The following is a 27995-nucleotide window of genomic DNA, read 5'->3' on the forward strand; positions in this document are numbered from 1 at the left end:
CCACCCTGTTAGCAAAATATCATGTAAGAAAAACACTGAATTTTATGTTAAGTAAAGACGGGGATGTGAATCTGAGGCAGGCGGAGAACGTGTCGGATTACCTGAAATAATCTGAGCTCAATCAGGTTTTTTAAATTTTATTTCTCGTGAATTCATGACAAAAAATCTGAGACAGGAAAGTTTTTATTGAGAACATTTACAGACATAAAGAAACACTTTGGTCTGATTCTTCAGCAGAATCTGGCCACAAAAACAGAATCAAATTAACTCTCAACCATTGAGGTCTAATTTAAAAACTGCTGAAGCTTTTATTAATCCAACATCTCTTCTGTTTATGGTAAAAATAAGACTTTGTGTGAGCTTAATCATGCCAGCAGGAATAAAGAATATGTTACAGAAATACAAAGAAAAGCAAATTAAAGTGTTTTATTATTATTATTAATCAAAATTAACTGTTTGAGCACCTGATGGACTGAAAAGGTGCTGCAGAGGCGACAGAGAAAAACAACAAAAAACACAATTTATTCCTGTAAAATTCAACACTTCACCACGTGTCCCTTCACCGGAGAACGAGCCATCAGAGCATCCTGACGGCCGATCTGCCAAACACAGAAAAACATTTTATTTCTGTGGAGGCAGACGAGCAACAGTCCAAGTTTAAATCAGGACCTGGAACAATGCTGCTTTAAATTTCTGTCTCTCTCAGTTATTCAGGCTTTAAATCTGATCCAAACAGAGAAACGGAGTCATTTTCTGATTAAAACAGAGTCTATATGACGTCTGTTCCAACCAAACAGGTAAAGAGCTGAGGAGGTGAGCCTTTAAAGCCTGGAAATACCCAAAAAAACAGCAATCTGTTTGTGTTTTATTATAAACTCTTGTGAAAATCTGAGGTTGGTAACCTGTACACTCAGCTATGATCAGAATCAGGGGGAAAATGGGTTGGAGGGTCAAAAATGAAGTTTTATATGAATTAACTTCTGCAGGAGTTATAATTACAGCCAAAGAAGAACTTTTTCACATCAGACTTAATAAAAAACAGCAAGTTTTCATCTGTCTGCAGGACGCTGCAGAATATTTTCAACTTTCTGCTTTTCTGTTAGAGATTTATCAAAACAGGCAAAGGAGCGTTTGATCAGTTTAAATATTTGTTTAGACACACGTCAGACTGCTGTTTTTTTTAAGCTTGCAAACTCCAAAGTCTTTACCTGTGATGTAATAAACGCGAGGTGTTTGAACAGCTCGCTCATTCTCAGCCTCCAACCGAACAAAACCGAGTTTCAAACATTTACTGGGCTTCTTATTAAAGCAAAACCCAGAAAAAACTCCATAAAACTGATCATCTGAACAGCAGAATAATCCGTTCCAGTTGGAAAGCTCGCTGTATACTTCCCGTTTTTAACTGAATTAATCTTCCATCCTGTCGGAATGAAAGAAAATTCTCTTTTTTACCCCCTTTCTGCACTCGAGATGCACCTTTAAAAACAATATTCTGCCTTTTCTGCATCTCAGAAGGGACTGGAGCTCATATTGGAGTCCCAGTCACCAAACGCTCTCTGCAGGAGTGGTTCCCAAACCCTCAAAAAAATAAATAAAAGAAAAGCTGTTGTTAAATGTCTTTAACAATAACAGTTAAAACATCCAATCAGCAGTCATTTATTTTAATTATTTTGAATCCTACAGATCATTTAAAGGCCCTCTTAGGGGTCCCGACCCACACGTTGAGAACCACTCGCTTCTTTTGTTAACTTTGAAAAGTTAGAGAGCTTTAACGCTGTTATTCGAAGCTTTCCCAGCTTCATTTTTATGGCCACGCGACCACAAAGCCATCCTCTGCACGCGGACGTACGTCCCACCGAGAGTTAACGATTTCAACTCTTTACATCCGTTAATTCAGTCACGCTTTTATCTGTCAGCCTGTTATTAACTAAAACTGAGATAAAAGCATCACTTTTAAAAAAAAACCTCTCATAGAAACATTCAGAGATTATCTGAGAAGAACTTCCACCATCAAACAAGCAGATTATATTCTGCAGAGGCATTCCTCTTTTTTTGTGTATTAGAAGCGTATGATTGTGTATTTTCTCTGCAAACCTTAACAGGTAATCCCCCACTTTTCTCTTATTTTTTTGCAGAGCATGGTTCTGCTTTAAGTTGCAACCTTTTAACACCGAAAGTAGAATCTCACTGAGCTGCGATCGTTGAAGGCATTCATCAGGGAGCCATGTCACCGAGGCGGGACTTTTTAACACATTCAGAGGATTCGGGCGACAAACTTCCTCTCGAATTAGTCACAGAGACGTCGTGGACATCTTGAACCTGTCTCAGGAGTGCTGGAGCTGTGTCCTGACTCCTGTGAGGGACTCTGGCAGCAAACACGATCGATAATAACGACTGAAAAACAGATCCAGATCTGTCTGTCTCCATTTCAGACGTGTACTTCAGCAGATTAAAAGAGGGCGGGTACAGAAATAATGTGCATGGCCAAGAATGCAGTTCTGCAAGCGGTTTATTTTTTTTATCTGGGCTGTGGCTTTTAAAAGCTGTCGCAGCTCAGTGAGATTCCACCTTCAGAGCAAAACAATCAAGGCATGGTTTCAGTTTTTGTTTATTTAAGACTGGTTTAACTTCTTTCTCTGTTGCTCGTGTCAGTGATGATTATAAAAAGATTGTGTGTGTGTGTGTGTGTGTTTTGATGCATGCACAGGTTTGCACTCCCTACTGAAGCTTGCACAAAGTGATGCAGGAGCCACTGGAGAAGATCCAGAAGGCTGGATAGACAGCCTCGGCGAAGGGAAACGTGAAGGAGTGGAAAGGATACGCTCTGTCGGCCACGTTATAAAACGTAGCCCTGCCCTCCTCGCAGTCCAGCAGCACGCCGACACGCTTCGGGTTGGGGTTAGCCAGCACCGTCTCGCTGCTGTCGTGCCAGGCCGACAGCTTGACGTTGAACCACTCCACGCACCAGGACTTGTCGTTGCGGCCCAGCCGGCTGGTGGGGCCCTTCCGGTCGATGCTGCCGTAGGCCAGGCCTATGCCGATGAAGTTGTTGCTGCTCAGCCGGACCTCCCAGTAGTGGCGCCCTGCAGAGAAACCCTTGGAGGCGAAGACCTGGGAGCAGACGGAGAAGCGCTCGGGGCAGTCGACGTAGTTCGTGTGCTCGTCCGAGACAGCCGCCTTCGTGAAGCTCTCACTAAGCGCGATGCGTTTGTGGGCCGTCCGCGGGTCAAAGGTGAGTACAGAGCCATCTAAGAAACGGCAGAGTTCAGATAAACACGTTCATCTCTGAGAAAGATGGGCGCTAACAGATCGCGATTAGTTTGGAAATCTGAAATATTTTAAAGAAAAAGTGAGGAACTTTATTCTGAAATTATTCCACTGTATTTAGAGACAGCTTTCTGCTGGCTTGTGAACCTCTGCCCATCTTTACTTCTGAGATATTCAGCCTCTCAGTCCTCTGACTGACCGGCTGTTTCTGATTCACGTCACTGACTTTTACAGCCTTTTGTTGCCTCTGGAACAACGTTTTTCAGACGTGTTGCTGCCATCAAATACAAAATAACTATTTTTTTCCCCTAAAAATTGTACAAAACTTCTAATTTAAACATTTGAAAAGTTCGCTACGACCCATAATGAATAAAATCTGGGTTTATGAGAGTTGCAAAATCTTGCCCTCAGTATTTCTTTACATTTTACAGGAAGTCCAAACTGTTTTATTTCTGTGGTCGTACGAGAAGGTGCAAAGACATCTGCTCCACTTACACTTCAGGAGATCGTTTCTTTTTTCAGCAGAGCTTATCTCTGCAGGGACGTCCGAAGTTTCTGCAACAGGAAAAAATGTTGAAAGTTTGTGAAACACATTCAGAGATAAATGAATAAATGAATTTAAAAAAAGAACTTGGAAGGAAAGCTTGTGAAGTTAAGGTAAACTATGATTTATCAGCCTGAAAGCCTGAAATCTGGTTTCTACCTGCTTCCTCTGTGGCTTCAGCTGCAGGACACCCCCTAGGTTTCCTGTCAAACTCCGTCAGGTTCTCCATCGATTTGTTTAGATTCTTAATTCCCATGTTTTCTGCGTTCTGAAGAGGAGGTTTGGTGCTTTCTAAAAAATAAATAAATTCCATTAAAGCCACCATTGTTTACATTTTAAAGTAAAGTATTATGCTAAAATAAATCAATGTGGTTCAATTTTTAAAATAAGTTATTTCTGTCATCGTGATTCATGCAAACATTATTACCACCAACTGCAAGAAGGCAAAGAGTCAACTCGGTCTTGTCTGTTAGCAAAATATCTCATGAAGCCCTGGATGGATTTTTAAGAAATGTTTGGCTTTTGATTAATTAAGCTTTTATATTAGGTGGTTATTCTGGCATAAATCTAAAATCCCTACAGGAAGTGCCCCAGGCTGCACAGGAAGTGTTAAAGCTAGTTGCTGCTGCGTTTGAACCAGTAGACGTGTCCGTTTGGTGACAGCATGCTTCCTGTGGGACAGAAACCCGATCTTCTTACTCTGTGGTTTCTTCTTCTGACCCGCTTTGAGTCCAGGTCCTGGACTGTGGGACCTGGGGAGTTTTAAAGGCGCCTGAGGAAACTTTGGCTCTGAAAAAGTTACAAACAGAAAGTCTTTAACTGAGGATCTTTGAAGCCTGGTTTATCTTTAGTTTCTTTTATATTCGACACATTTAGGGCCTGTGTTTGACTGACCCGACTCCTGATGGCTTCCAGGACTCGTAGGCGTGTACCCAAAGGCAGACGCTGCTTTTTCACCTGAAAACAGGACAGTTTTTATTAATTCTCACCAACCTAAACATAAAGATATCTCAGATCCCCCTGCTTTAAATCAGAACACCAATTTGAAGATTTGTTTTGATTGGGTTTATGTTTCTACAAAATAAACCACTCACCCGCTGCTAAAGTGGCTGTATTATTTTCTGTAATAAATTTAGATGGTTTTTATTTCAAATGCATGGACAGAAACTAATCTCTACTGATAGATGTGTGTGCGTTTCTCACCTCTGATAAGGATCGGTATTCTGGTCTCAACGGGGTGTTTGAGGAGCTGCAGCAGGAAGTCCTTCATGGCTGCAGCAAACGCCTCCATCTGCATCACCTTCTTCGAGTCCAGGCTGATCCGAGGGGTGTAGGGGTCAAAGTTTATGGCTTGGGGGAGGTTAAATGAAACCTACCAGGAGAAAAACGCCAAGTTTTAAGAGTGCAAAATTATGACAGTCCTGCAAATTAAAATGCATTCAGTAAATCTTTTGTTTCTTTGCAGCAGTTTCATCTATTTGGACAAAAATTATGATTAATTTAAGTTAATGTCTAGACAGGAATAAACATCCTAAAGACAGGGATTCTGAACTAATAACTGTCAGAGTTTCTTTCCCACAGACATAAACCATAAACCGTGGTCTCACCTGTAGGAAGGCTAGGCTCTGGGACTGACCCAGCAGGCGGTGGATCGCCTCCTTAGCTTTGCTCATCTTATCAACATTCTCGTTGAACTTCCCCATGAGCCCTCGGATTTTGGTCTGCCCGGTCTCCACCTCCCGGTCGACTGACTTCAGAGCTTCCTGCTCCTCTCGGGCCAACATGTCCCGCATGAACTGGTACTCCGCCGACACGGCTTTCTTTCTGCTGGTGGCCGAATCCTGGTGAAGACGACCCAAAATACAAACTCAAGTGTTAATTCTGAATAAACAGAATTAATTTCTTCTGGTTCCTCTAATGATACAAACCTTTAGCTTTTTCTCCAAGTCCTTCATGAGACAAATAACAGTCTCATTCTTTGTTATTTTTCCATCCAGCAACCTCAACTTGTCTCTCAGGTCAGACTGTAAACATAAAAACACATGATTAATTAAGAATAATGGTTCAATGTGTACGTCACCATTTCTAACAAAAACACAGACTTTATTCTAGTTTTTATATTAAAGGGTGCAGCCAATGCATCAGCACCGAGGCACCATAATTAACATTTAGTTTAAAAAAAATCCAGATTTATAGCCATTTTGGTCAAACCTTATAAACAACGTCAATCTGAATTACTCTCAGCTACAACCACATCAAACTTTAGCTCATTATCTGTAAAGTTAGAAGAGTTGTAGCCATTTTTCTGTTAGCCAAGACTGACTAGCTGCAGTGGCCATCTTGACTTGGGCTGACTCCACAAGTTAATCTGCTGTGGATGGAAATCTATCTGTTACTTTCTGAGAGTTTCATTAAAGCCCATCAAGTGGTCCATGAGATATTTCGCTAACAGACAGACAAGGGCAAAAAAAAAAAAAGTCTATTTTTCCTTCGTACTGGTTTGTGCCCCACAGATTCCTGTAAACCCGGCAGACCTGCTTCAGGCTCCTCTGCTCCTCAGGTAAGTTGAAGCTGCAGCCCTTGTGGACCTGCTGCAGGCAGAAGCTGCAGATCGGTCGGTCATGTCGGGTGCAAAACAGCTCCATCAGCTTGTGGTGCTCGGGGCAGATCCGCTCCATCAGGTCCCCCACGGGCTGGCTCAGCTGGTGGAGGCGGAAGGTGGGGTTCTCCCGGTGAGGCCGCAGGTGCTCCTCGCAGAAGGAGGCCATGCAGGTGAGGCAGGTCTGAGCCGCCTCGGCTTCCATGCAGGTGTCACAGCGGACCGCAGCCTCCTCCTTCTCCTTCTTCTTCTTCTCCTCGAGGCGGCTCTCCTCCACCAGAACCCCAGCTTCACCGGTGTTGGACCGGACCCTGAAGGTCTCCACCACGGTGCTGAGGACCGTGTTCTTCTTCAGCTCGGGTTTGGTGGCGAACAGGGTGCGGCACTGCGGGCAGCTGTAGGAGTCCTTCCAGGTGGCCAGCAGGCAGTCGTGGCAGAAGTTGTGTCCGCAGGGGATGGTGACCGGACAGGTGAAGGTGCTCAGACAGATGCTGCAGGTCAGATCCTCCTCCAGACCCATCAGAGACAGGTCCGAGTCCAGCGCCGAGGCCATGACTCTGAAGAGAACAGTGGGAAATATTCTCCATGAGGAATATTTACATTTTAATCAAGGGTTTTAGTTAGATAATGGAATTTACAACAATGGCTACATTTAAACAACATTAACTGTTTCTTTTTCTTTCTCCACAGCAAGTCCTCCTCCTCCATCTAACTCTGTCTTCTGTGTCCTCTGTCCTCCATGTCCTCTCTAACTGCATCCATATCTGTCCTCTTTGTCTCTAACGTCCTTCTGTCCCTCCTCTGCACATGTCCAAACCGTCTCTAACTTTATCTCCCAGTCCTTCAACCTGTGCTGGACCTCTGATGACCTCATTCCTGATCCTGTCCATCAGCATCCTTGTCCCTCCCAAGAAGAACCTCAACATCTTCAGCTCTGACACTTCCTGTTCTGTCTCTAAACCGTCCAACATGGCTGCTCTCACCACTGTCTGGAAACCTTTCCTTTGACCTTTGCTCACTCCTGACACTTTTTCTCCATCCACTCCATCCTGCCTGGACTCTCTTCTTCACCTCTTTACCAGACTCCCTGTTCTCCACCACTTAGATCACAGCCCTAACCCGGGCTTGAACCTGCAGCCTCGAGATGACGAGACCCCAGAAGTGACCCCTGACCTCCAGCAGACACCTGTAGGAGACCACAGGTCCACCTGTGGCTGATCTCTGTTGGAGCTGCTGACAGGACACAGGTTAAATCTGCTGACCTGCACCGCCCTGCAGCTGCAAACAGGTCCAAAACTGAAAAAACGGTTAAAATTTCACTTATAGTTGAAAAACACAGAACCAAACAATACTCTGCAAGCGAACTCATTAAGTAATTCACAGTTTATTGGGAGGAACTATTTTGTGGGGTGGATGAATATTTTTTGTTGGGGTTGTGCTCCGCCTGTCCTTAGGGACCAGCTCATTTTATTGATTTAAATTTAACTAATACAGGTGAGTGACACAAAGCATAAACAAGTTAAAATAATGCAAAAAAGATTAAATCTTGACAAATCTTTTAAAGATTTACAGATACTATCAAAAGTAAAAATAATTAAAAAATAAAAAAAAAAAAGAGTTAAAAAAACAAGTGTACAGGTTAAAACTTAACATATTTAAATGTAATTTAGGTCATTTTAACTCAAAAAGCACTGGTTATAAATAGAGTAAAAATATAAACTCGGTTTGGTTTGAAGCTACGAGGGAGAAACGAAACTTAAAGCTGAAAACGAAACCTGGTTTAGTTTCGATTCATTTATGAAGAAATATAAATTCACAGCCTAAATCTAAATGTATAGTTTATTATGTTTGCATTTATAAAGGTAAACAGATCGTTAGAGTTTAATTAAAAACGGTTTAATGAGACAGACGTGAAGCCGCAGCGTCGCGTCTGATTGACAACAAGAAACATTTAAAACCTCCAGAAAACGAATAAATCTCTGACTTTACCTTCACTCCTCCGGGTTCTGTTAATGTAGAATAACTCGGTTTAAATGCAGGCAGGCTGGTCCAGATCTAACCCGGGTTAAAGTGTCCCAGCTCGCTTCCTGCTCACAGACATGCAGTTCACATTGAGGACAGCAGGTGCGCTGCTGCTCTCTTAAAGGCGCAGGTGTCAAACTCCAGACGAGGCGGTTTTAGGTTTTTCTGCTCCAACACACCTGATTCAAACGATTTAATTACCTCCTCATCAAATCATTGTTGAGGTAAGGATTTTCACCTGCATTCCTCCTGCTTCACCTCACCCGAGTTGGTTGATGGAAAGAGACCAGAAGGAGACAATACCTTAAATTTAATTATTTATTTTAGCAAAAGCAGAGAGAAAACACCGGTTATTACAAAGATAAAACCAAATGCATTTGGGAGACAATCCTCAAATAAAATGTGGGAAAACAGTGTCAGCAAAGTGCCCCAAAGATTGTCTGAGGAAACAAAGGATGTTCTCTGGTTTTAATGCTTAGGTCCCCTCTCCTTCTTCAGAGGATGTCCCTCTTCTCTGGAGGTCAAAGGGCAACTTCTTCCCCCTTCGTGCCTGGCACCGTGGCTCAAATCCAGGGCTTCTAACACATAAGTAAGTAAGTAAGTAAGTAAGCTTTATTTCTATAGCACTTTTCACAGACCAGGGTCACAAAGTGCTGCACAAATGTAAAATAAGATAATTAAAACAACATACAAACAATAAAACACAATATTACACTAAAAAGCAATCTTAAAAAAGTGGGTCTTAAGTTGTTTCCTGAAAGTGTCAATACAATGTAGAGATCGAATAGTGCAAGGTAGCTCATTCCACAGGCGCGGCGCCACAGCTTTGAAAGATCTATATCCTTGAGTCTTGAAGAAGGTCCGAGGAACCATCAGCAAGTTCAAATTGGACGACCTGAGGCTCCTAGTCGGAAAATAAGGCTGGATGAGGTTTTTAATGTAGTTTGGCGTTTGTCCATGAAGAGCTCTAAAAGTCAGTACCAGGATTTTGTAGTGCATCCTGTAAGATACTGGCAGCCAGTGCAAGCTTTTAAGGATGGGTGTAATAAGGACACATACCTCTCTTTCCAGATAAACTAAACAACTACTTGTTAAAGGTTTTAAAATGGTGGCTAAATATAAAGTGGTGATAAACACAAATCAGATTAAGATCTAATAATCAAATGTTAAATAAAGCCTGGGAGAATAAATACAAGGCCTTCTATTCCACAACATTTAGATTATAAATGCAGAACTGCTGCTCTTCTTATGATTAAATGCTGTTTAAGTGAAAGCTTGGTTTTGTCTACTTCCACATCATCAAGTTCTCCAGGAGCATGGCAGCAAGTCATCCACTTAAACCAGGTGTTTTAAAGCAAGAACACGTCTAAAACCTGCATGAGAGCGGCCCCCGAGGAACGGAGTTTGACAACCCTGCTGGCTCGGCGGTGCCCACAGGTGGGGTTGGGACCCCACTGTGGGTCCCCAAATGTCACAGCGGGGTCTGGAAACAATATCCAGAGTTAATTACATTTATTGGCCATGAGTTGGTATTAGTTACCTAATACCAACCAAATATCAACCAAAAACAGTTGTGGTCACAGGTCTCTGTGGGTTTAAAGCTGAAAGGTTTGGGAACCCTTGATTTAATCTTGGGGTCCTAAAATTAGCAAACTGTGGTCCCGATCGGGACGCAAACAAAGTCCCATCTGGACCCAGATCGGTTGTTAAAGGCACTCTTTGCAAAATACGAAGTCAAACGTCAAAAAGTTCAGTTTGAAAGAGTTTCCTCCAGCTGTTTTCCAGATATACTGATATGCAATTTTGAAATGCAGGTCTGCGCTCAATGTAAACGAAGCACTCCAACTCCCGCGAGAAAGTTTTATTAAACTCCTGTTCATGATTGTGCAAAATGAATTTAATTTTAGTTACCTCCTTTTTCATAGTTTAAACAAAGAATGAACTCAAAAACACACATTCTACTCATGATTATGCATAAAAAGGGTACAATTCCAACCACCTCCTGAATCCTGGTTATTACGGAAAAAAAGAAAAATGAAGCACATAGAAGCCGGTTGACACCAACTTCCCCACTCCCTTTTCTGTTCCCAGTCTCTGTGTGTCCTTCAAGGCCGTCTTTATCTCCAGTCCGGGTCTCTCATTGGTTTATTTTGTTGCATCCCAGAATTTAAGACTTCCTCTCCTCCCAACTGGACCCAGCTGGGCAGGGGAGTACTGCCGGTTCCCATCCCCGCTGGCGCCGGAAACCACGGCCCCATGAACGGAGAGTTATGGTAGGTCAGTCCAAAGTTCAGCAGTTCAGCAAGGTGGAGGCGGGTCGGGCCCGGCATGGCCTGGTCCATCTTCCTCTGCAGTCGCAGCAGGTTGGCTGATGTTAGCCTCAGATGGGGAGGGTTGCCGAGTCTCCTCGAAGGTGACTCGGCACCGTCTGCTGCTAAACGCAAAAGAAAAGAGAAATAACAAACAACAGCAACTGTCATGGATAAATATGGATTTATGGAGCGCCATAAGAACAGAGTTTAGAGTTTAAACACGCAACTAGGCGGTGAGTTTACCGTTTGACCTGTTTTCAGCCACTTCGTCTGTTTCCAAAGGTAAACAAACTCGTGGTAGTTGGCATGTCAAAATGCAGTGTTTGCTTTTAGAAAACCAATAAAAAGAGAAGATTTTGGAAGCCTATGAGGGTTTGGGTGTGCGCTCTCTGCTCTCTGGGGAGATTTGAGAAACAAATACCTGTTTTCAGGTATGAGCTGAATAAAAAGTGTAAAATATGTGAAAATACAAAGAATTTTATAATAATTTTGGAAGTTTTGTGTGACGTCATCACTCCAAATTAAACAGTTTGTAGTCAAACTTCTACAAGTCATCAAATTTAAACTGTTGTTGTGTAAAAACTGGTAAAGATATTAGAATGACAGTTCTGTCACGAAAAATCCAACTTTCTGTGATCCGTTAAAACTCTGAATGAAGTCCGAGCTGCAGAGTTGTCCAGAAAGACCTTTCTTTACAGCCTTTCACAAACTTCATCTAATCTGTACGACGTCGTAGCACAGCTGCACATTTTAATGAGTTTTATGTTCGTTTTGTTCTAAAACTGACGCTATAATGAACCAAAATTTAGCCTCTTAGTAATAAAAGTATTGTGGGGATTTCGCGGGCATTTTTTGTGATTGTTGCGGCTAAAATGCCTGATTTCACGGGGCATTTTCCTAAAAGTTGCAATTTATTTTCCTAAAATCAATAAAAAACCATAACTTTTAATATATAAACCAAAAATACTTCCTAGTTTTGTAAGATAATTCCCAACAAACCCTGACATTCTCAAAAGGTGCTTTATTTGAGAACTTTGATAGCTTCTAAACTGACATTCATGAGCATTTCTGGATTGTCCCTGGTCTGCAGCTCTCCTCACATGTTTTGCAGACACAAAGTGTTTGTCGATGCGTTTATGTTCCATGATTACACTGCAGGACGTGCAAAACAGCTGCAGCTGGGGAGGAAACTGGTTTGCTGAAATCTTTGTGGGCAAATGTGAAGCATTAGCGCACATTTTGGCTTCGGTCGCTGCTCCTGCACGCTCCCGGCATTCTGATGTTAACAGGAAGTGACGTCACGTGTCTTCTTCCTGAGTTATTTGGGGTTACTTTGGTTAAAGTTGCGGGAAAGTTGCGGTGTTTTGGGCAAAGTTGCGATTTCGCGGGGTTTGCTTGATTTTGTGTCAATAGTTGCGATCACAACATCGCCAAATCCTGGAGGGTTTGATTTATAGGCACCAATACTGAGTCCTAAAATCTAAAAATCTACTCAAAAGCCAAATTCTGCAGGTAATTAACCCCAGTTGCTCTACAGAGAAGTTATAATGAACACAAACAACACTTTTTATTGATCAGAACAAGTCAGTCACACTTGAAGTTGAGATAAAAAGAAGTAGAAATGCAGATAAATCCTGTAGGTTTCACAAACGAAAGATATTTATGTGCATTTATACAAAACTGAAGCTAAAGTCTTCCTCTCCGTCGGAGCTCAGTTGCTGTTGATACGAGGCTTTTCAGGCGGCGGCGTTTTGTTCTGGCTGCTGCTGTAGGCCTCGTTAAGCTGCTGAAGGTCCCTCAGCAGGCCGGCGAACTGCTCCTCCTGCACACAAACAACACGGAAGGGGGTTTAAAAACCATCCCAGTACTCCTAAACAACTTTTTAAAATCAGCCACACCGAAACAAATGTCATTTTCTGCTAAAAATGCAACCAGAAAGCACAAAGTATTTGGAAACACTCTGACTGTCTTGTCTTGTTGCAGAACCTCCTCCAGCAGCAGAACTCTCAGTGGGTTCCTGGTTGTGGAGGAGTTGTGGCCCACTCTTCTTTCCAGCGTTGCTTCAGCTCTCTGAGGTTCTGGTTCTGGTTCTGGACCGTTCTGCTGTGTTTGGGATCATTGTCCTGTTTGTCGGACAGACGGCCTCACATCTGACTCCAGAATCAGCCCAAACCATCAGCCCTCCGCTGCCGTGCTGACAGCTGCAGTGCATTCTGGGTAAACATCTGTCCTCTGGTCTGGTTCTGCTCCAGAAGTCTTCTGGTTCCTTCAGATGAACCTAAGTGGAGCTGCCATATTGTTTTTAGAGAGAAGAGGCTTTAACCTTTGACCTTTAACCTGCTAACTGAGGCCCATAGAGTCTGAGATGGAGCTCAATTCTCTGAGCACTGCACGGTCTGACCTTCAGGGTGAATCTACTGCCAGTCCTGGGAAGCTAGGTACTTGTCTTAAATGTTTTCTATATGTGAATATTTTTGTTTTTGAATAGCTGGAAATGACCTTTGACCTTTAACCTGCTAACTGAGGCCTGTAGAGTCTGAGATGGAGCTCATTTCTCTGAGCATTACATGGTCTGACCTTCGGGGTGAATTTGCTGGCACGTCCACTCCTGTGAAGATCAGCAACTGTCTTAAATGTTTTCTCTTGTTAATAATCTTTCTCTCTGTAGAACGATGGACTCCAGATAGTTTGGAAATGACCTTTGACCCTTCTCAGATTGATGGGCAGCAGGAGCTTCTTCTCTGAGGTCATTGCTGATGTATTTCCTTCTTGGTGGTTTTATTTACCTGACTTCCTGATATGTTAAGGTATGTCCCAAAAGCTTATAAATGAATAAGTGTTTACTTGCTTTTACCATCCCTGCATTTATACGGTTTGAAGACTAAAAACTCAATCATCCTTAAACAGCATAAACTGCAAACATTCTGAGAACGCCGAGCAGCATAAAGAAACGTTCAGAGTTTTAAAATCCTGCAAAAAATCTGTGGTGTTAAAAAGTAACAAAACCTTATTTGATTACTGATTTAAAATGGCCTTTTTCTCTTTTTCTTACCAACACATTGACTCTTTCAGCTGCTGCAAGGGCAACACTGAGCTTCCTCTCATCTTCCTCCCTTTCTTCCTCAATCACTCCCAGCCTGCAGCAAACAGAGAGAGAAGAGACGCTCACGAAACAATTCAATCTGAAAGACGTTTGGGTTCAGATTGCAAAAGAAAGACGAGAATAAAAGCTTGATTTGTTACCTGAAGGTGGCGCTGGCGAGTTGCTCTTCTTTCACAGCCAGCATGTTTTGAAGCTCATTGACCTCAGATTGCAGCATTGCATTCTGGTCCTGGCTCTGGATGATGAAGTCCTCCAGGCGCTTGGCCATGTCCAGCTCTCGCTCCGTCACCTGCTCTATTCCCAGCCGGAGCTCGGACAGCTCCTGAGCGTGCTGGGGGCGAAAAACAGGGTTTATAAGAACCTAATACTGGACTGAAGTCATTATTCTGTTACTGGCTGGTTTGCCATACTCTGTCCAATAAGCTGAACTGCTCATTCTCCTCCTTCATGTCAGACTGCTCCCCGCTGGTGTTCACTCTAATCCATGGAACTGGTGCAGGCGGACGCTTGATGCTTATGCGCTGAAGAACCAAGATGGAAGGCTATCAGATTCTTTGTCATGAGTTAAACTAAGTGGAACCGTGTTGACAGAAAACTCATGTTCGTGCTCACTATATCCGGGGGGGTGATGATGGGCTGGTTGGGCTCCGCCTCCTGCGCCTCCTGCGCCTCCTGCTCGAGGTCGGAGGTCGGCAGAGCTTCAGAACTGATCTGCCTCTTCAGGGGTTGTTTGGCGTGAGCAGGCTGTCTGTGTGGAGCGCTCTGAGTTCTTTTGAGGGCCTTCCCCTTGCTCCGACGAGGCCTGCCATCACTGAAACAGAATCAGGTCAGAAGAGAAGATCTAATTGATCCTGAACTGAGGAGAAGACATCTGAAACACTAATAAGCCTTCAAGGAGAGATGAGGTTTTTTACTCATTTCACCAAAATCCTGTTGTTTTCAATGAGGATTTGTTTGTTGTTTCATCAATCCTGGTCCTCCAGGGCCACCATCCTGCATGTTTTCCTTGTTTCTCTGCTCCAACACACCTGATTCATGGTTAAATCACCTCTTCATGTTCTGCAGAAGCCTGTTAATCACCCATTGATTCAAATCAGGTGTGTTGGAGCAGAGGAACAAGTAAAACCTGCAGGACGGTGGCCCTGAGGACCAGGACTGGAGACCCCTCATCTACACCGTACCACTACCAAAGGTCATAGCACATTATCCACCTTGAAGCCTCCTGTTTGGATGTATTTTTTGTACGCGTTCCTCCAAAGCTGAAGGAGGAAAAATTGTGACAAAAACAAAACATTAACAGCCGATGAGTAACTAGAAAAATTTGCATTTTTTTTAAATTCTGAGTGCTAAATGACTGCTTAAATTTCATGAATGAATTGTTACCTGAAATGTTAACATTAAAAGAGGAACAGGCAAACAGTAGCTGAAAGCTAAAATCAGGAAAAACCGTAAATAAAAACCTAAATTCGACAGAATCATAACTGAAATAAAATTAGCTAAACTGCTGCTAAAAGCTGAAATTATCAGAACAGTATCTGAAAGTTAAATGTAGCAAAACCACAGCTAAAAATTGATGTTAACAAAACTGTAGCTAAAAGATAAAAACAGCTAAAAGCTAACTGAGAGGTCAAATTTGCAAGCCAGGAGCTAAAAGTAGCTGAAAATAGAGCAATTATGCTTTTGTAAATAAAGATAAATGAAAAAGTATAAATGTTACAATGTGTTTTATTCCTGACTGAGCCAAACGTTTTGATATGAGCAAAGTCTGCAGAAGTAGTTTGATTGGAAGGAACTAGAACGCTGAGTCAGCTTTCACACTTCAGTTTGTTTACATTCAAACACTAAATACAAGTAAACAATCAGTCTTTTGCAGACACACTCTATCGTACCCGTCTCGAAGGCCTTTGGAGTCCGAAGGCAGCTTCTGCATGGAGGAGTGATGCGGGCTGTACTTTCCCAGGTCTTTGGGAGGAACGTAGACCGGCTTGGTTTGTTCTGTTAGGCTGCAAAGAAAAGGCGACATGTTTAACAGCATTATATGAAAGATCATAACGCCGGTGCTCGTATTACACACCTGCTTATGACGATCCGAGGGACTTCAGGACCGATCGCTTCTGTGATCTGGTTGAGGATTGAAGGCAGCGGCTGCAGCTTGTTTATCGTTTCCTACAGAAGAAAGAAGCTGTAAACCTGCAGTCTTTTTATGTGAGTTTAATTCAGTCCAAACCAAACTGAAGTCAGCCTCTGCCCCACCTGGTCTTTCTTATAAATAATGTCCACTAGCAGACCGTGTAGCACAGCTAAACGCAGGGGTAAGTCCACGTATCCGTCGAAGGACGTCATTGGGATTTCAGTGTCCTGATTGGACACAGTTTGCAGAAAAGACCTCATTCCATCCCAGTGCTGCTGCAGGAATTCATTCATAAACAGCATGTATTCTTCCTTCTCCCCAAACCTGAATCAGAACATAAGATTTATTTCATTTAATCAATAAAAACTAACCTTTTATGTTGTGCAGAGGTAAAAGTGCACAGATATGAATCCACTCACTGGGTGAAGTTGGCCAGATTCTGGATGACTTTGGCGCTGAGGGTAAGGGTTCGGAGCGTGTTGGGCTCTGGATAAGGTTGTGTCAAACCAAAAAGAGACGGACTGAGAACAGCAGGACATAAGAAGCGAAGGAAGAGGGAAGCGGAGATGAGCCGCTGGCCGATCTCTGCCCTGCCCCGGTCTTCACACATCTCCATCCAACTGGAGAAGATCTTGTTGAGTTCTTCAGGAAAGGCTCTGCAGAAGAGAGTCAGTAATCAGCTGTGGGAGGATTTTTGTTTTGGTTTCTCTGTGATAAATCTTCGTTTCTCACCCATGGAGACCAATAATCTTCTGCACGACCTCCTTGCAGGTTTCCTTCAGGTGCTGCTGGTTGCTCGTCAGCTCAGCTGCGGGACATTTACGAGGATCGACTTCACAGTTCTCCGCTGAGGAGTAAAGTCGTGTGATAAAGTCCCCTGGATCAGACAGAAAACACAGGATTGAATTCCTTGGAGGAATGCATATCACATATCAAGTTTTAGGCTAAGATCATCTTATGATGGGTTGGAGCTGACAGTTAATGCCAAAGTTAACAAAGATGGTGAGCAACGTTAAACGTTTACAGCAGCGATGTCCAATCCTGGTCCTGGAGGACCACTATCCTGCATGTTTTAGGTGTTTCTCTGCTTTGACACACATGATCTGAATGCCAGAGTTTAAGAACGAATCTCAAACAATCAAATTGGGGTGACTCTCAGCTACTAACACCACATTTTAGATCAAAATCTGTGGAAAAGACTGAGTTATAGTCATTTTTGTGTTGTTTTTTTTAAGTTCAGTTGGTTGTGGCAGCTGAATCAGATTTACTTTAAAAGTTAATCCGTTGTAGATGCACATTCAATAATTACGTTCAGATTTTTCCTTTGGTGGCGAGCGATGATTTATGTTACACGAAGCTGCTTTCCTTACCGAGTGTGTCGATCAGGTACCTCTGGCCAACCAGCTTCATGTATTCGTCTATGGCTTTCGTGGCCAGCGTGTTCTCTCTGAAGATGAGCGCTTCCTTCTCTCCAAGTCGTTCCACCTCCGCGCTGCCCAGATCGATCAGGAACTCCTGAAGAGATAAGTTTAAAGCTCACATATAAAGCTGAACTCGAAAAAAAATACATTTTTCTGATAAAACGCAGCATCAATGTTGAGATGAGTAAAAGCTGAAACTCTGTTGTTAAAACTAAAAAGAGGCAGAACACCAGCTAAAAGAGTAAAATGCTAGCTATAAGGTAAAACAGCAAATGAAGGATAAAAGTTGCAAAAGGCAGCTGAAAGCCAAATGTAGCAAAAGGCAAGTTAAAAGTAAGAAAAAATAGAAGCTAGAAGCGGCAAAAGACTAGCTAAAAGTAGTAAAATGATAGCTAAAAGCAGCCAAAACTTAGCTAAAAGTTAAAAAAGACAAATGTATTAAAAAAATGTATTAAAAGGCAAGATAAAAGATAAAAGTAGCAAATTACTAACTAAAATGTAAAAAATGTCAAAGTGCTAGCTAAAAGCTAAAATGCATAAAAAAGCTGGATAAAGGTGAAAAGTAGCTAAAGGCCTACTGGAAGCTAAAAGCTGCAAAAGGCATGCTAAAACTACAAGTTTTAAAAGGCTAGCTAAAGGCTACAAGTAACAAAACAGTAAAAAGCACAAAATATGCAGAAATAGTTAAAATGCAAAAATAAAAAACTAGAAAACCATATGAATGCAGACTCAGCATTCAAACTAGGGATTTTGTTTTAAAATCAGGTTGTTTTTTGGGTGTTTTTATAAGGTGTTTTCCCACCTTGGCTTTGCCGATACTCTGGAGCACGTGGACCAGAGCCCCTGCCAGCTCCTCTTTCTCCTTCACATTCAGAAGTGGCTCCAAGTTTCTGCACATTTCTACGTAATCCACCGTCACATATTCTGCAAACTCCTTGTACTTCTCCATCGGCAGCACTTTCAGGTTCTGGAAGCGAGCCTTGATGCGGAGAGAAGCCTGCAGCCCCAGCAGCTCCTTAGTGCCCGCTGTGCCTGCAGTCTTGTATGGAGTGATGGGGTACCACTTCTCCTGGTAGGTCCTCCCTCGGATATCAGCCAGGGGGATCTCCACGCTGCCCAGCGGGTGCAGGTTTGACTCTTCCCGGGAGTACCGCTTCTTTTTGGAGTCTTCCTCGCGGAAAAGGTGCAGGCTGATTTGGGAGACTGACGGCAGGTTGTCAAGCTCGAAGAATTCACCCCAGAACAGTTGACACCCTCCACCGGCGCCTCCACTGGTCCCCAGGCCTCCTGAAGACACGGTGGAGTTGTCCCCAGCCAGGCTGGAGCGGTTGGCCGGCTTTCCGACGGCTTGACTGCTGGTGCGGGCGAACAGGGTCCCGTCCAGGTGAACCTCGCAGTAATAACGCTTTTTGGGCGGCAGGTCCTTCGCTTCGTTGACCCACAGGCTCAGGAAGTTCTCTGTCCGCTCAATGTTATCCTGCGAACATTCATTCATTGGATGCTCTAATCAATCATGTTGAGAAATGTTCTTTTTTATTTTATTGTGAACAAACAGTTGAGGCTTTACTTTATTGGGCTGGGCAGCTCGCCTCAGGTCTTCAATCCAGCGGTCTCGTGCAGCCGCCGATGAGCAGCCAAAGCAGTGGGTGTTCTCAGAATTTATCACCTGTAAAACATGAAAACCATCAGGACCAGGTCAGACTTACAGGTGTAGCCAAATGCAACCATTATGTCTGGGATTATTATTATTCTCTTCGCTTCATCAGAGAACCAACGGCCTCTCAGCTTTAACCAGTAAACCTCTGTGCAGAGTTTTGGTTTGGAAGTGAACGGGGAGGAATGTCAAGGCTAACCCTCCTCAGACACCGGGAGCTCTGGATGCTACACAACCAGGAGCTGTTTGGGGACTCAGATTGCCTTCTTATCTGCTTTTTATTTTAAACAAACCTGCAGTCTCTCTCTCAGGAAAGCAGAGGAAGAGTCAAAGGGGAAAAAAGACGGAAAGCGGCTCAAGTTTTTTAACTTTAATCTCAGGGTCTTCAATTAGCAAAAAGAATCCTAGAGTGATATGTTTATGCTTGTTTATGCTTCCTTCGTTGGTTTCTTCTTTTTCTTGAAGAGCAGACTCATTTTAACACCCTGTAGTTTACCTCAAAGCAGTACTTCTCTCCTAAAATGGAGCTGTGGACCGGTCTGATGACCGTGCTGGTGTCGGCGCTCAGATCCAAACTCCCGACGGCGCCGACCGGGATTGACACAGACTCCCGGGAACCAAAGTGCCTGGAACTGAAACACAGCGGAAAAGATTGTGGAGTTGTTAAACGTCAAATTATTTTTACTTTTTCATTATTGGTAAAAGTAACCAACAGCTATCTTCAGCAGTAATAAGCAGAATAAACAGCTAAAAGCTAAGCTAACATGGTGACAGGAGATAACAGCCGCAAAGAAAAGGAGAGAAGCTAACATACAGCCTCATTTCTGAAAAAGCTGAAATGTTAATAAAAGGGTTTGTAGATTTCATAAAGAAAAACTCACAGTGAAACATAGTAAACAAATAAAGTGTTAAAACTAAGAAATTCTTTCATTTTTTGGAAAAAAATGGTAATTTTAATTTTATGGCAGCAACACATCTTTAAAAAGTTGGAACAGGAATAACAAAAGGTTATAAAATTAACCTCCAGCTGTTTCTGATTCATCCCACTTACTTTTATAACTAATTAGGTTAATTGGCAACAGGTCAGTAAGAGAACTGGGAATAAAGAGGATTTTAAAGGTTGAATCTGTCAGAAGTAAAAATGGGCAGAAGTTCACCAGACTGAGAGAAATTGGGTCTAATAATAGTGGAACAATTTCAGAATAATGTTGTTTAAGGCACAATTGGGAAGACTTAACATATCCCATCATCTACAGTTCATAAAATCATCAACAGATTTGAAGAATCTGGAGAAATCTCTGAGGTCAAAGGTCAAGGCTGGATGTTGGTGATCAGGTTCTGGTTCTGTTCTGCTCAGGAAAACTTCCACAGATCATCGTCTGTAAACACAGTTCACGTCCTCCACTCAGCCTGTTATCAGCACGCAGGTCAAAAGCCTGCCTCTCTGATGGTATGGGGGTGCATTAGTGGATAGCTTACCCATCTGGACAGGCACTATTAATGCAGAAAAGTATCTACAGGTTTTAGAACAACATCTGCTTGCATCCAGATGTTGTCTTTTTCATGGATATTTCAGCAGGACAATCCATCACAACCGAACGGCTTCATAGTAGACGAGTGGTCTGCCTAATTAAAACCGTTTGGTTTATTCTGAAAATAAAAATCCATCAAAGAGCCGGGATTGTTAAACAGCTGGAATCCTCCATCAGAGCAGAATGGGACATTTCCTCTAAAACAGGGGGGTCAAACCCAGTGACCAAGGGGGCCAAAATTAAAAATTTGGTCCTAGCCAAGGGCCAATCACAATCGATATTTATTAAAAATAACATAAATTGACCTCGGTTTTAGATGCATTATGTCAAATAATTCATATAGAAATATCAATGACCTTTTCCCAGTTACAGATTATACAGAATTTAGAGCAAACAGACTTTAATGAACACAGACAAAGAGATCAACCTTCAAAAAGCTCATCATTAGCTGTCATTTCTTACGCCTCACTCAGCTTTTAAATTAATTTTTTAACATTAAAACAGATTTCTGATCATCTGATTATACAGAAATCAAAACTATATATTGTTGGCTTCTAAGTCACTGTCAGAGAAAATTTCACTAATTAGGCTCATTTTTTTAAAGAAAAATAAGAATCAGAGACTCGATCTGAACCAGACTAGAGGGCCGGATGAAATGTTACAGAGGGCCAGATCTGGCCCGCGGGCCTTGAATTTGACACGTGTGCTCTAAAACCTCCAGCAGCTGCTCTCCTCAGGTCCAGATGTTTACAGACTGATGTCAGAAGAAGAGATGCTCCACAGAGGGAAACATGGAGCTGGAACTACTTTTTTGAGATGTTTTAATGCCATTAAATTCATAATTATCTTCTTTTTTTTAGCGGTATAATTTCTTGTTTACTTTGTTCCATTCTGAATAACATTTGGGTTAGCGAGTTTTTCAAATCATTGCATTCTGTTTTTAATTTACATTTTACATGAACTGCTTCAGAGTTGGGGTTGTAGATTAATTTTTACTTCTTGTTTTCTAAAAGACGAGAGTTTCACCTGCTGAGTTTGTTCAGGCCCGGGTTCAGTTGGGTGGCGCTGTTTCTTTTGGCCTTGTCCAGGCGGCGTTTGATCAGCGCCTGAGTGCAAAGATGGCAGGCGTGGAGCACGAGTGTAATTACGTGTCTCATCAGGAGGAAATGGATCGTTAACACAAAGGTTATCAGCTCACCCTCACGCCACCGTCCTGGTTCTTCGGCCGAGGCCCGCCCGGCTGGCCCGCGTGGTCGGGGCTGCATTCTGAGGATGGAGAAGAAACGTGTTTGTTTGGTCAAACGCAAATAAAAAAACCTTTATTTTGAGGGTAAATCCACCCATTTAGAGTTTGCGAACAGCATTTCTATTTGTGGTATAAAAAAAAGAGTTTAAATCATCCAGAAAGTAAAGGTTTTGGTTTAGTAGATAAAAGCTTAGCTCAGGAGTGTCAAACCCAGAGACGCAAGGGGGCCAAAATTAAAAATTTGGTCCTAGTCAAGGGCCAATCACGATCAATATTTATTAAAAATTACATAAATTAACCTTAGTTTTAGATGTATTATGTCAAATTATTCATATAGAAATATCAATTACCTTTCCCCAGTTACAGATTATACAGAATTTAGAGCAAACATACTTTAATGAACACAGACAAATAGATCAAACTTCAAAAAGTACATCACTAGCAGTCATTTCTTATGCCTCACTCAGCTTTTAAATGAATTTTTTAACATTAAAACAGACAAAAACCTGATCATACAGAAATAAAACTATATATTGTTGGCTTCTAAGTCACTGTCAAGAGAAAACTTCACTAATTAGGCTCAGTTTTTTTAAGCAAAATAAAAATCAGAGACTCAATCTGTCCCAGACTAGAGGGCTCGACCTAATAAAATCTAAACATTATCTTGGGGGCCGGATGAAATGTTACAGAGGGCTGGATCTGGCCCGCGGGCCTTAAGTTTGACACATGTGGCTTAGCTTGATCGGATTGAGTCTCATCAGGAGTTTAAGGTTTAGTAGTTTAGACATGCAGAGAAAACTTATTTCAACATCTTTACCAAAGAAACAAATTGCCAAAGTTGTGATAAATAAGCCTCACAGGATGTGGTTTTTAGCTGGAGACTGATAGCTGCAGAAATTTAACTTCAGTGCGAAGGATTCTTTTCATCTAAACTCATATAAAAGCGGAAGCCAAAATTAGAAAACTTTGCCATCGGTTCCTCTTTTTTTGTACTTCTAGAGTCACTTCTTCAACACTAAACTTGCTACAGATTTAAAAAATTAGCCTAACACTAGATCTGGTGACATGTTTTTACATTTATGTTAGAATTGCACACAGTCCTGAATAAATAAAAGTGAGATAAAAAGGTTAAAGTATTTAAGTTTACCCATGCTGAGATGATTTTTTTATGTTTCTTACCCAGAGCCCCTCCACAAACAATCCAGCGTCTGAATCCCATCATTTAGTCCAGAGTTGAGCTACAGTCTTGCTTCAGTATCTCTTGAACATTTCCAGCTTCTGAGCTTCTCTTAAAGAGAAACGTTTGAGCTGACTTCACCCTCCCTGTGTTTCTGTTTTTCTACAAGCTTTCATTAGACTGAAGGCATGATGTTATCTGCCTCCACAACTTGTAGAGGAAGCAATTTGACAGTCACGATTAAACGTACAGCTATTTCCTCTGATGTCAGAGGAAGATGAGCTCGTGTTCCTTAATTACAAGACCGATTCTGAAACAGTTGGGACGTTATGAAAAATGTCAATTAAAAGAAAATGAAATGATTTGTGCATTTCATAAACTCATATTTTATTCACAGTGGAACATAGTTAACAATTGAAATGCTGAAACTAAGAAAACTGATTATTTTTAGGAAAAAAATAAAATAATTTGACTCTCAGTTGTTTTTTCAGGTGATGAAGCATCCCTTCTTCTCTGAACAACAGTCTTCTTCTTCTTCTTCTTAACCTTTTTTAACCAGGTGAGTCCCATGAAGGAGGATCTGGGCCTGAAGGCAGCAGCACCAAATTCCAGGTGAAATTCAGATTAAATACAAATTAAACATCTTCTTTCCTCCAGCTGTTCCCTTCAGGGGTCTCCACGGAGAGTCCTCCTCCTCCTAACTCTGTCTTCTGCGTCCTCTGTCCTCCATGTCCTCTCTAACTGCATCCATATCTGTCCCCTTTGTCTCTAACATCCATCTGTCCCTCCTCTGCACATGTCCAAACCGTCTCAGTCTTTATCTCCCAGTCCTTCAACCTGTGCTGGACCTCTGCTGTCCTCATTCCTAATCCTGTCCATCCTCGTCCCTCCCAAGGAGAACCTCAACATCTTCAGCTCTGACACTTCCTGTTCTGTCTCCAAACCAGACAACATGGCTGCTCTCGCCACTGAACAAAGGAGACAAACAGCTGGAAGTCTCTACAGACAGAATGGGACAACATTCAGCAGCTGCTCTCCTCAGGTCCAGATGTTTACAGACTGATGGTAGAAGAAGAGGAGATGCTTCACCTCAAATTCAAGGAAATGGTACAATTTCTTAATTTCAACATTTGATATGTTTACTAAGTTCTGTTGAGCATAAAATATTAGTTTATGAGGTTTACAAATCATTGGCTTCTGTTTTTATTTGCATTTTACACCGCATGCCTACTTTTTCAGAATCAGAGTTGTATTCCTATGTGTGTGTGTGTGTGTGTGAAGGTGTGCGTGAGGGTTTTTCACCTGTGTCGAGATCTGCGAGGTTTTGCATGCTGAAGTTGGACAAGCAGCTGCTGACACGGTTCCTGATCCACGTCGTCGGCTGAGAAAGACACACATCAGCGTTATGTCCTTCTCTACAAACATTTCCTTTAAAACTGCCTGTCCTCTGAAGGACGGACGTGGGACGTGGTCCGAGGAGGTTTGGACATCAGTGCGGCGTTACCTCGTCCTCCTGGGAAATGAGAATTTGTCCATCTTCAAGGACACAATTCCCGATGTCCCAAATGGGGACCTCCTGAGGCGGGGCCCATTGTAGTCTTGGAAGTTCAGTGGGTGCAGCCGGCACCGGTTCAGTCTCCCCCACATCTAACACACACACACACACACACACACACACACACACACACACACACACAAGTTTATTTTCATGAGACAAATCTCAAAAGGAGAAAAAAGGACAGCTGCAATCTGAAGATATGATCACATATGGACTTGTAACCACGGCGGTTAAACTGTAAAATAAATTATGGAAGCTCTTGTGAGATCTGTAAGCACTCAGAGTATGTGTTGAGAATGACTCTCAGCTACTACCACACCAATTTTCAGCTCAAAATCTGTAAAACCGATCTGGTAGTAACCATTTTTGTGTTGGCAAATGCTGACTAGCTGTGGCGACCATTTTAAATCAGACTGAGTCCAAAAGTTAATCAGTTGTAGATGCACATTCATTGATTACTTTCTAAAAGTTTGATTTAAATCTGTTCTAACACACACACACACGTAAAAACATTAGTGACGCTTTCTTTTTGTCGGCTGGCGACACTGAAAATAGTTAGTCTCCCTTCGACGAGCTGATAGTGATGTTTTAAAGTGTGCATCATCATTTCAGAGCCCTGTTTGTTTGTCAGTGTTTGTAATTATGACCTGATGACACTTATCTCACTCAGCGTTCAGCCACTCCCGTTTCACAGATCTTATCAGGTTTTTATGACACACAAACAGCATTTCCTGTGCTTCCTCTGCAGTTTTCTTACTTTTCACATCCTTTGTGATGCAGAATTTCCACGCTTACATTTTGGGGGGCTTTTGACAGCTTTATTACAACCACAAGAGAAAGATTAAATTTAAAAAATAATTGTAAAATATGGCGTTTTAGTATAAAACTAGACTGCATCCTGTGAGATTTTGATAATACTCAAACGTATACAGGTTTTAAACCCATCAGAGGAAGAATGAACACGGGATAAAATCCTCGAGTTTCTCTCTGAATCTTTGTGTTTAATGACAGGCGTTTCTGTTTTCTTCCTTGTTTGAGTTGACTTCAGTTCAGGCCGTCAAAAAAAACAGATTTGGAATAAAAACGTGTAAAATCACATAATCTTACTGGTGACAGCAGCTCAGTTAACCTGAAACACGCTGGAAATGTTTCCTGTGTGATTCTGAAACGTTTTCAACACATGACCCCATGTGGTCACATGGTTTTCCACATGTGAACTTATAGTAAATTCATGTTGCTGAAATCCTCTTTGTTTATAAAATGTCTTCTGTTTGTAAAAGATCATTTGTAGGACTGAGGTCCTCCTCCACACAGACGCTGACTTTTAGACAATCAAGCCTTTTGTTTAGTCTTTATATCCATAATGATGTTCTCCTGATTTTTATTTATTTTTTGTTTTATCTGAACTTTGTGCTCGTCTTCATATTCAGCAGATGGCTGCTGTGACTTTTAATTTTTGTAACTTTTATGCGTTTTTTTACAAACATTAGACCTCTGCTGGACCTCAGGGATTAATGCTTTGCAGCAACATTTTATATTTCAGATTGTAATAAATTCTGCTGTCTCTGAATATATGAAACACTTCAGCTGACTTGTAATTAATGTCCAGCGTTTTTAGAGTTTTAAAAACCAACCTTTTATATTTGATGCAGAAATCGAACCTCATTATTAACAGGAGTTTCCTGCATTTTTCTGCCAATTGCACATCAAGCAGAACCAAATCATATCTTCTGCAGAATTACACCTTATTATTTTAAAGAACATGACAGACAGTATAAAAACACTAATAATTTTACATATTTAAAGCATGTTTTGAGACTTGCAGATAGTTTTTCTCTTTAAAGAACAGCATAAACTCCTGTTTGAGAGGAGACGTTCATGCACTTCATGGATTGAAGCCGATGTTGTTGCTGAAAGCTCCTGTGTCATTTCTGAATTAATGACTTCTACTTTTTCCCTAAATGCAAATCGAGTGAGCCTTCATCTTTGCACATTTTTTTTTCCGGTAGCGTTTGTTGAAGTTCCTTCTCGACCTTATTTTCAGCCTATCAGCTTCTCACGCCGTAAAAAGGTCTCACATGCCACACCTTCAGCAACGTACCACGAGAAGATCTGACATAACAGGAAGCATGTTGAACCGCATGCTGTGAACTGTTTCTGACATGAACAAAAAAGCACTTTTTCATTTAAACTCCTTTCACCAAAACGTTACACAGTTATTGTGATCTTCTCCTGAAAGAAAAGACATTTTCTGTGAAATTCCAGAACGAATGCTGAGTGTTGAATGACTGAAGAAGCTAAAAGAAGTAAGTAGAAAAAGCAGAAAAAGACTAACTAACAGCTAAAAGTAGCAAAAGGCTAGTTAAAGGTATCAAAATGGCAGCAAAGAGCTAAAACGTAGCAGGTAGGTAGTAGGTTAAATCTAAAAGGAAGATAAAAATAGAGCAAGTATGCTTAAGCAGATTCCAAAGATCTCAGTGGGTCTTTATGTATTTCTGTGGGGAAAGTTAAATATTTTTAAAAGTGTAAAAGTTTCAAAAGCCAAAAGAAGGTTTTCGTTGCGTATTTGGAGTGCACGTTCTGATGCTCCTACCTGGAAGTAAATTCAGCGCACTGTTGCGACTCTGCAGCCTAGGCCTCTTCAGCTTCTGGGTCACGTTCAGCAGGTACTTTTTGAAGATTGCCCCCCCGCCTCCTTTCTGTGAGGGGTCAGCGGAGGAGCCCCCCGATGCCTCTGCAGCTGCTGACGATGAGGATGAGGATGAAGCTGCATTCGCCGAGCTGGAGGAAGGAGTCAGAGCTGCAAACAGGGACCCGGGAGGCTCAGACAGGGCCCTTCTGAACGGGTTCTTCCTGGGTGCCCCTGGCCCTTTCTCAGGCTTGGATCCCTCGGCAGTTTTCCCCCTGGGTGAGGAGTTCTTGTCTCCGGGGTCCTCGCTCAGGGCCTTGCGCCAGTTTTGCATTTTGCTCCACTTGTTGCTGGAAGCCTTCTGAATCCTATCGATGGTAGACGTGGAGGAAGTCGCTCCTCCGTCTCCATCTTCTTTATCGTTTAGCGTTCCCTTGGAGCCGGTGTGCCACTTGTACGTGTTGAGGGGGTCGGTAGTCTCAGATGTTTGAGGATGCTCGACAGGAGACTCTTTTTCCTTCTCGGGAGATCCCTGCTCCTTGGATGGAGGCTGCGCCGCCGCCTCTGAATCTTTCTCCTCGGTGCCCATGGTTGATGAATTTCTCTCGATTTGCAGTTTCTTTCACGACCTTCACATGAGGCTTCGTTCCTCCTGGTTTGCTGACCTGTTTGGTGAAATTATTGAGCTAAGGCAGACAGAGTAGGCTCCTCTTGTTCTCGTTTCCTGTCTTGCAAAAAACATCATCCGGCAACAACATGCGAGGAACTGCTCTGTGCTGCAGGACCCAACTTCTCTGCCA

General features: G+C 42.3%; 2 protein-coding genes and 2 long non-coding RNA genes across 8 annotated transcripts; 2 read left to right on the forward strand and 2 right to left on the reverse strand.

The window, feature by feature from the left end:
- Positions 1–167: 167 nt before the first annotated feature.
- On the reverse strand, positions 168–8552 carry trim25 (tripartite motif containing 25). 2 transcript variants are annotated; one of them, XM_017436833.3, is made up of 11 exons: positions 8400–8552; positions 6346–6967; positions 5740–5835; positions 5419–5652; positions 5015–5183; positions 4906–4932; positions 4706–4768; positions 4511–4600; positions 3971–4102; positions 3763–3822; positions 168–3248 (listed from the first exon to the last, which is right to left on the reverse strand). In XM_017436833.3, the coding sequence occupies exons 2-11, from the start codon at positions 6961–6963 to the stop codon at positions 2719–2721; spliced, it is 2019 nt and encodes a 672-aa protein (XP_017292322.1). In that variant the 5' UTR covers positions 6964–6967; positions 8400–8552; the 3' UTR covers positions 168–2718. The 2 variants fall into 2 exon arrangements, with proteins under 2 accessions (XP_017292322.1, XP_017292323.1); XM_017436834.3 differs by lacking the exon at positions 4906–4932.
- Positions 7369–12785, forward strand: LOC119616904. Of its 2 annotated transcripts, XR_005232987.1 has the most exons (4): positions 7369–7698; positions 8931–9021; positions 10597–10705; positions 12728–12785. It is a non-coding gene; the product is annotated as an uncharacterized LOC119616904 (long non-coding RNA). The 2 variants fall into 2 exon arrangements; XR_005232986.1 differs by lacking the exon at positions 12728–12785 and having other exon boundaries at positions 10597–11686.
- On the reverse strand, positions 12293–27991 carry rasal3 (RAS protein activator like 3). Of its 2 annotated transcripts, XM_017436842.3 has the most exons (19): positions 27160–27991; positions 24513–24655; positions 24311–24389; positions 21784–21851; positions 21612–21691; positions 19550–19685; positions 18967–19065; positions 18202–18876; positions 17349–17493; positions 16711–16855; positions 16398–16634; positions 16101–16302; positions 15922–16013; positions 15737–15850; positions 14460–14658; positions 14258–14368; positions 13988–14178; positions 13797–13881; positions 12293–12566 (listed from the first exon to the last, which is right to left on the reverse strand). In XM_017436842.3, the coding sequence occupies exons 1-19, from the start codon at positions 27782–27784 to the stop codon at positions 12456–12458; spliced, it is 3537 nt and encodes a 1178-aa protein (XP_017292331.1). In that variant the 5' UTR covers positions 27785–27991; the 3' UTR covers positions 12293–12455. The 2 variants fall into 2 exon arrangements, with proteins under 2 accessions (XP_017292331.1, XP_017292332.1); XM_017436843.3 differs by lacking the exons at positions 24311–24389; positions 24513–24655; positions 27160–27991 and adding an exon at positions 23011–23156.
- Positions 12939–13947, forward strand: LOC112451436. Of its 2 annotated transcripts, XR_003040262.2 has the most exons (4): positions 12939–12961; positions 13051–13182; positions 13413–13551; positions 13817–13947. It is a non-coding gene; the product is annotated as an uncharacterized LOC112451436 (long non-coding RNA). The 2 variants fall into 2 exon arrangements; XR_005232985.1 differs by having other exon boundaries at positions 13051–13551.
- Positions 27992–27995: the final 4 nt, after the last annotated feature.

This window comes from Kryptolebias marmoratus, linkage group LG3 (assembly GCF_001649575.2).
Source record: "Kryptolebias marmoratus isolate JLee-2015 linkage group LG3, ASM164957v2, whole genome shotgun sequence".
In the NCBI taxonomy this organism is placed as follows: Eukaryota; Metazoa; Chordata; class Actinopteri; order Cyprinodontiformes; family Rivulidae; genus Kryptolebias; species Kryptolebias marmoratus.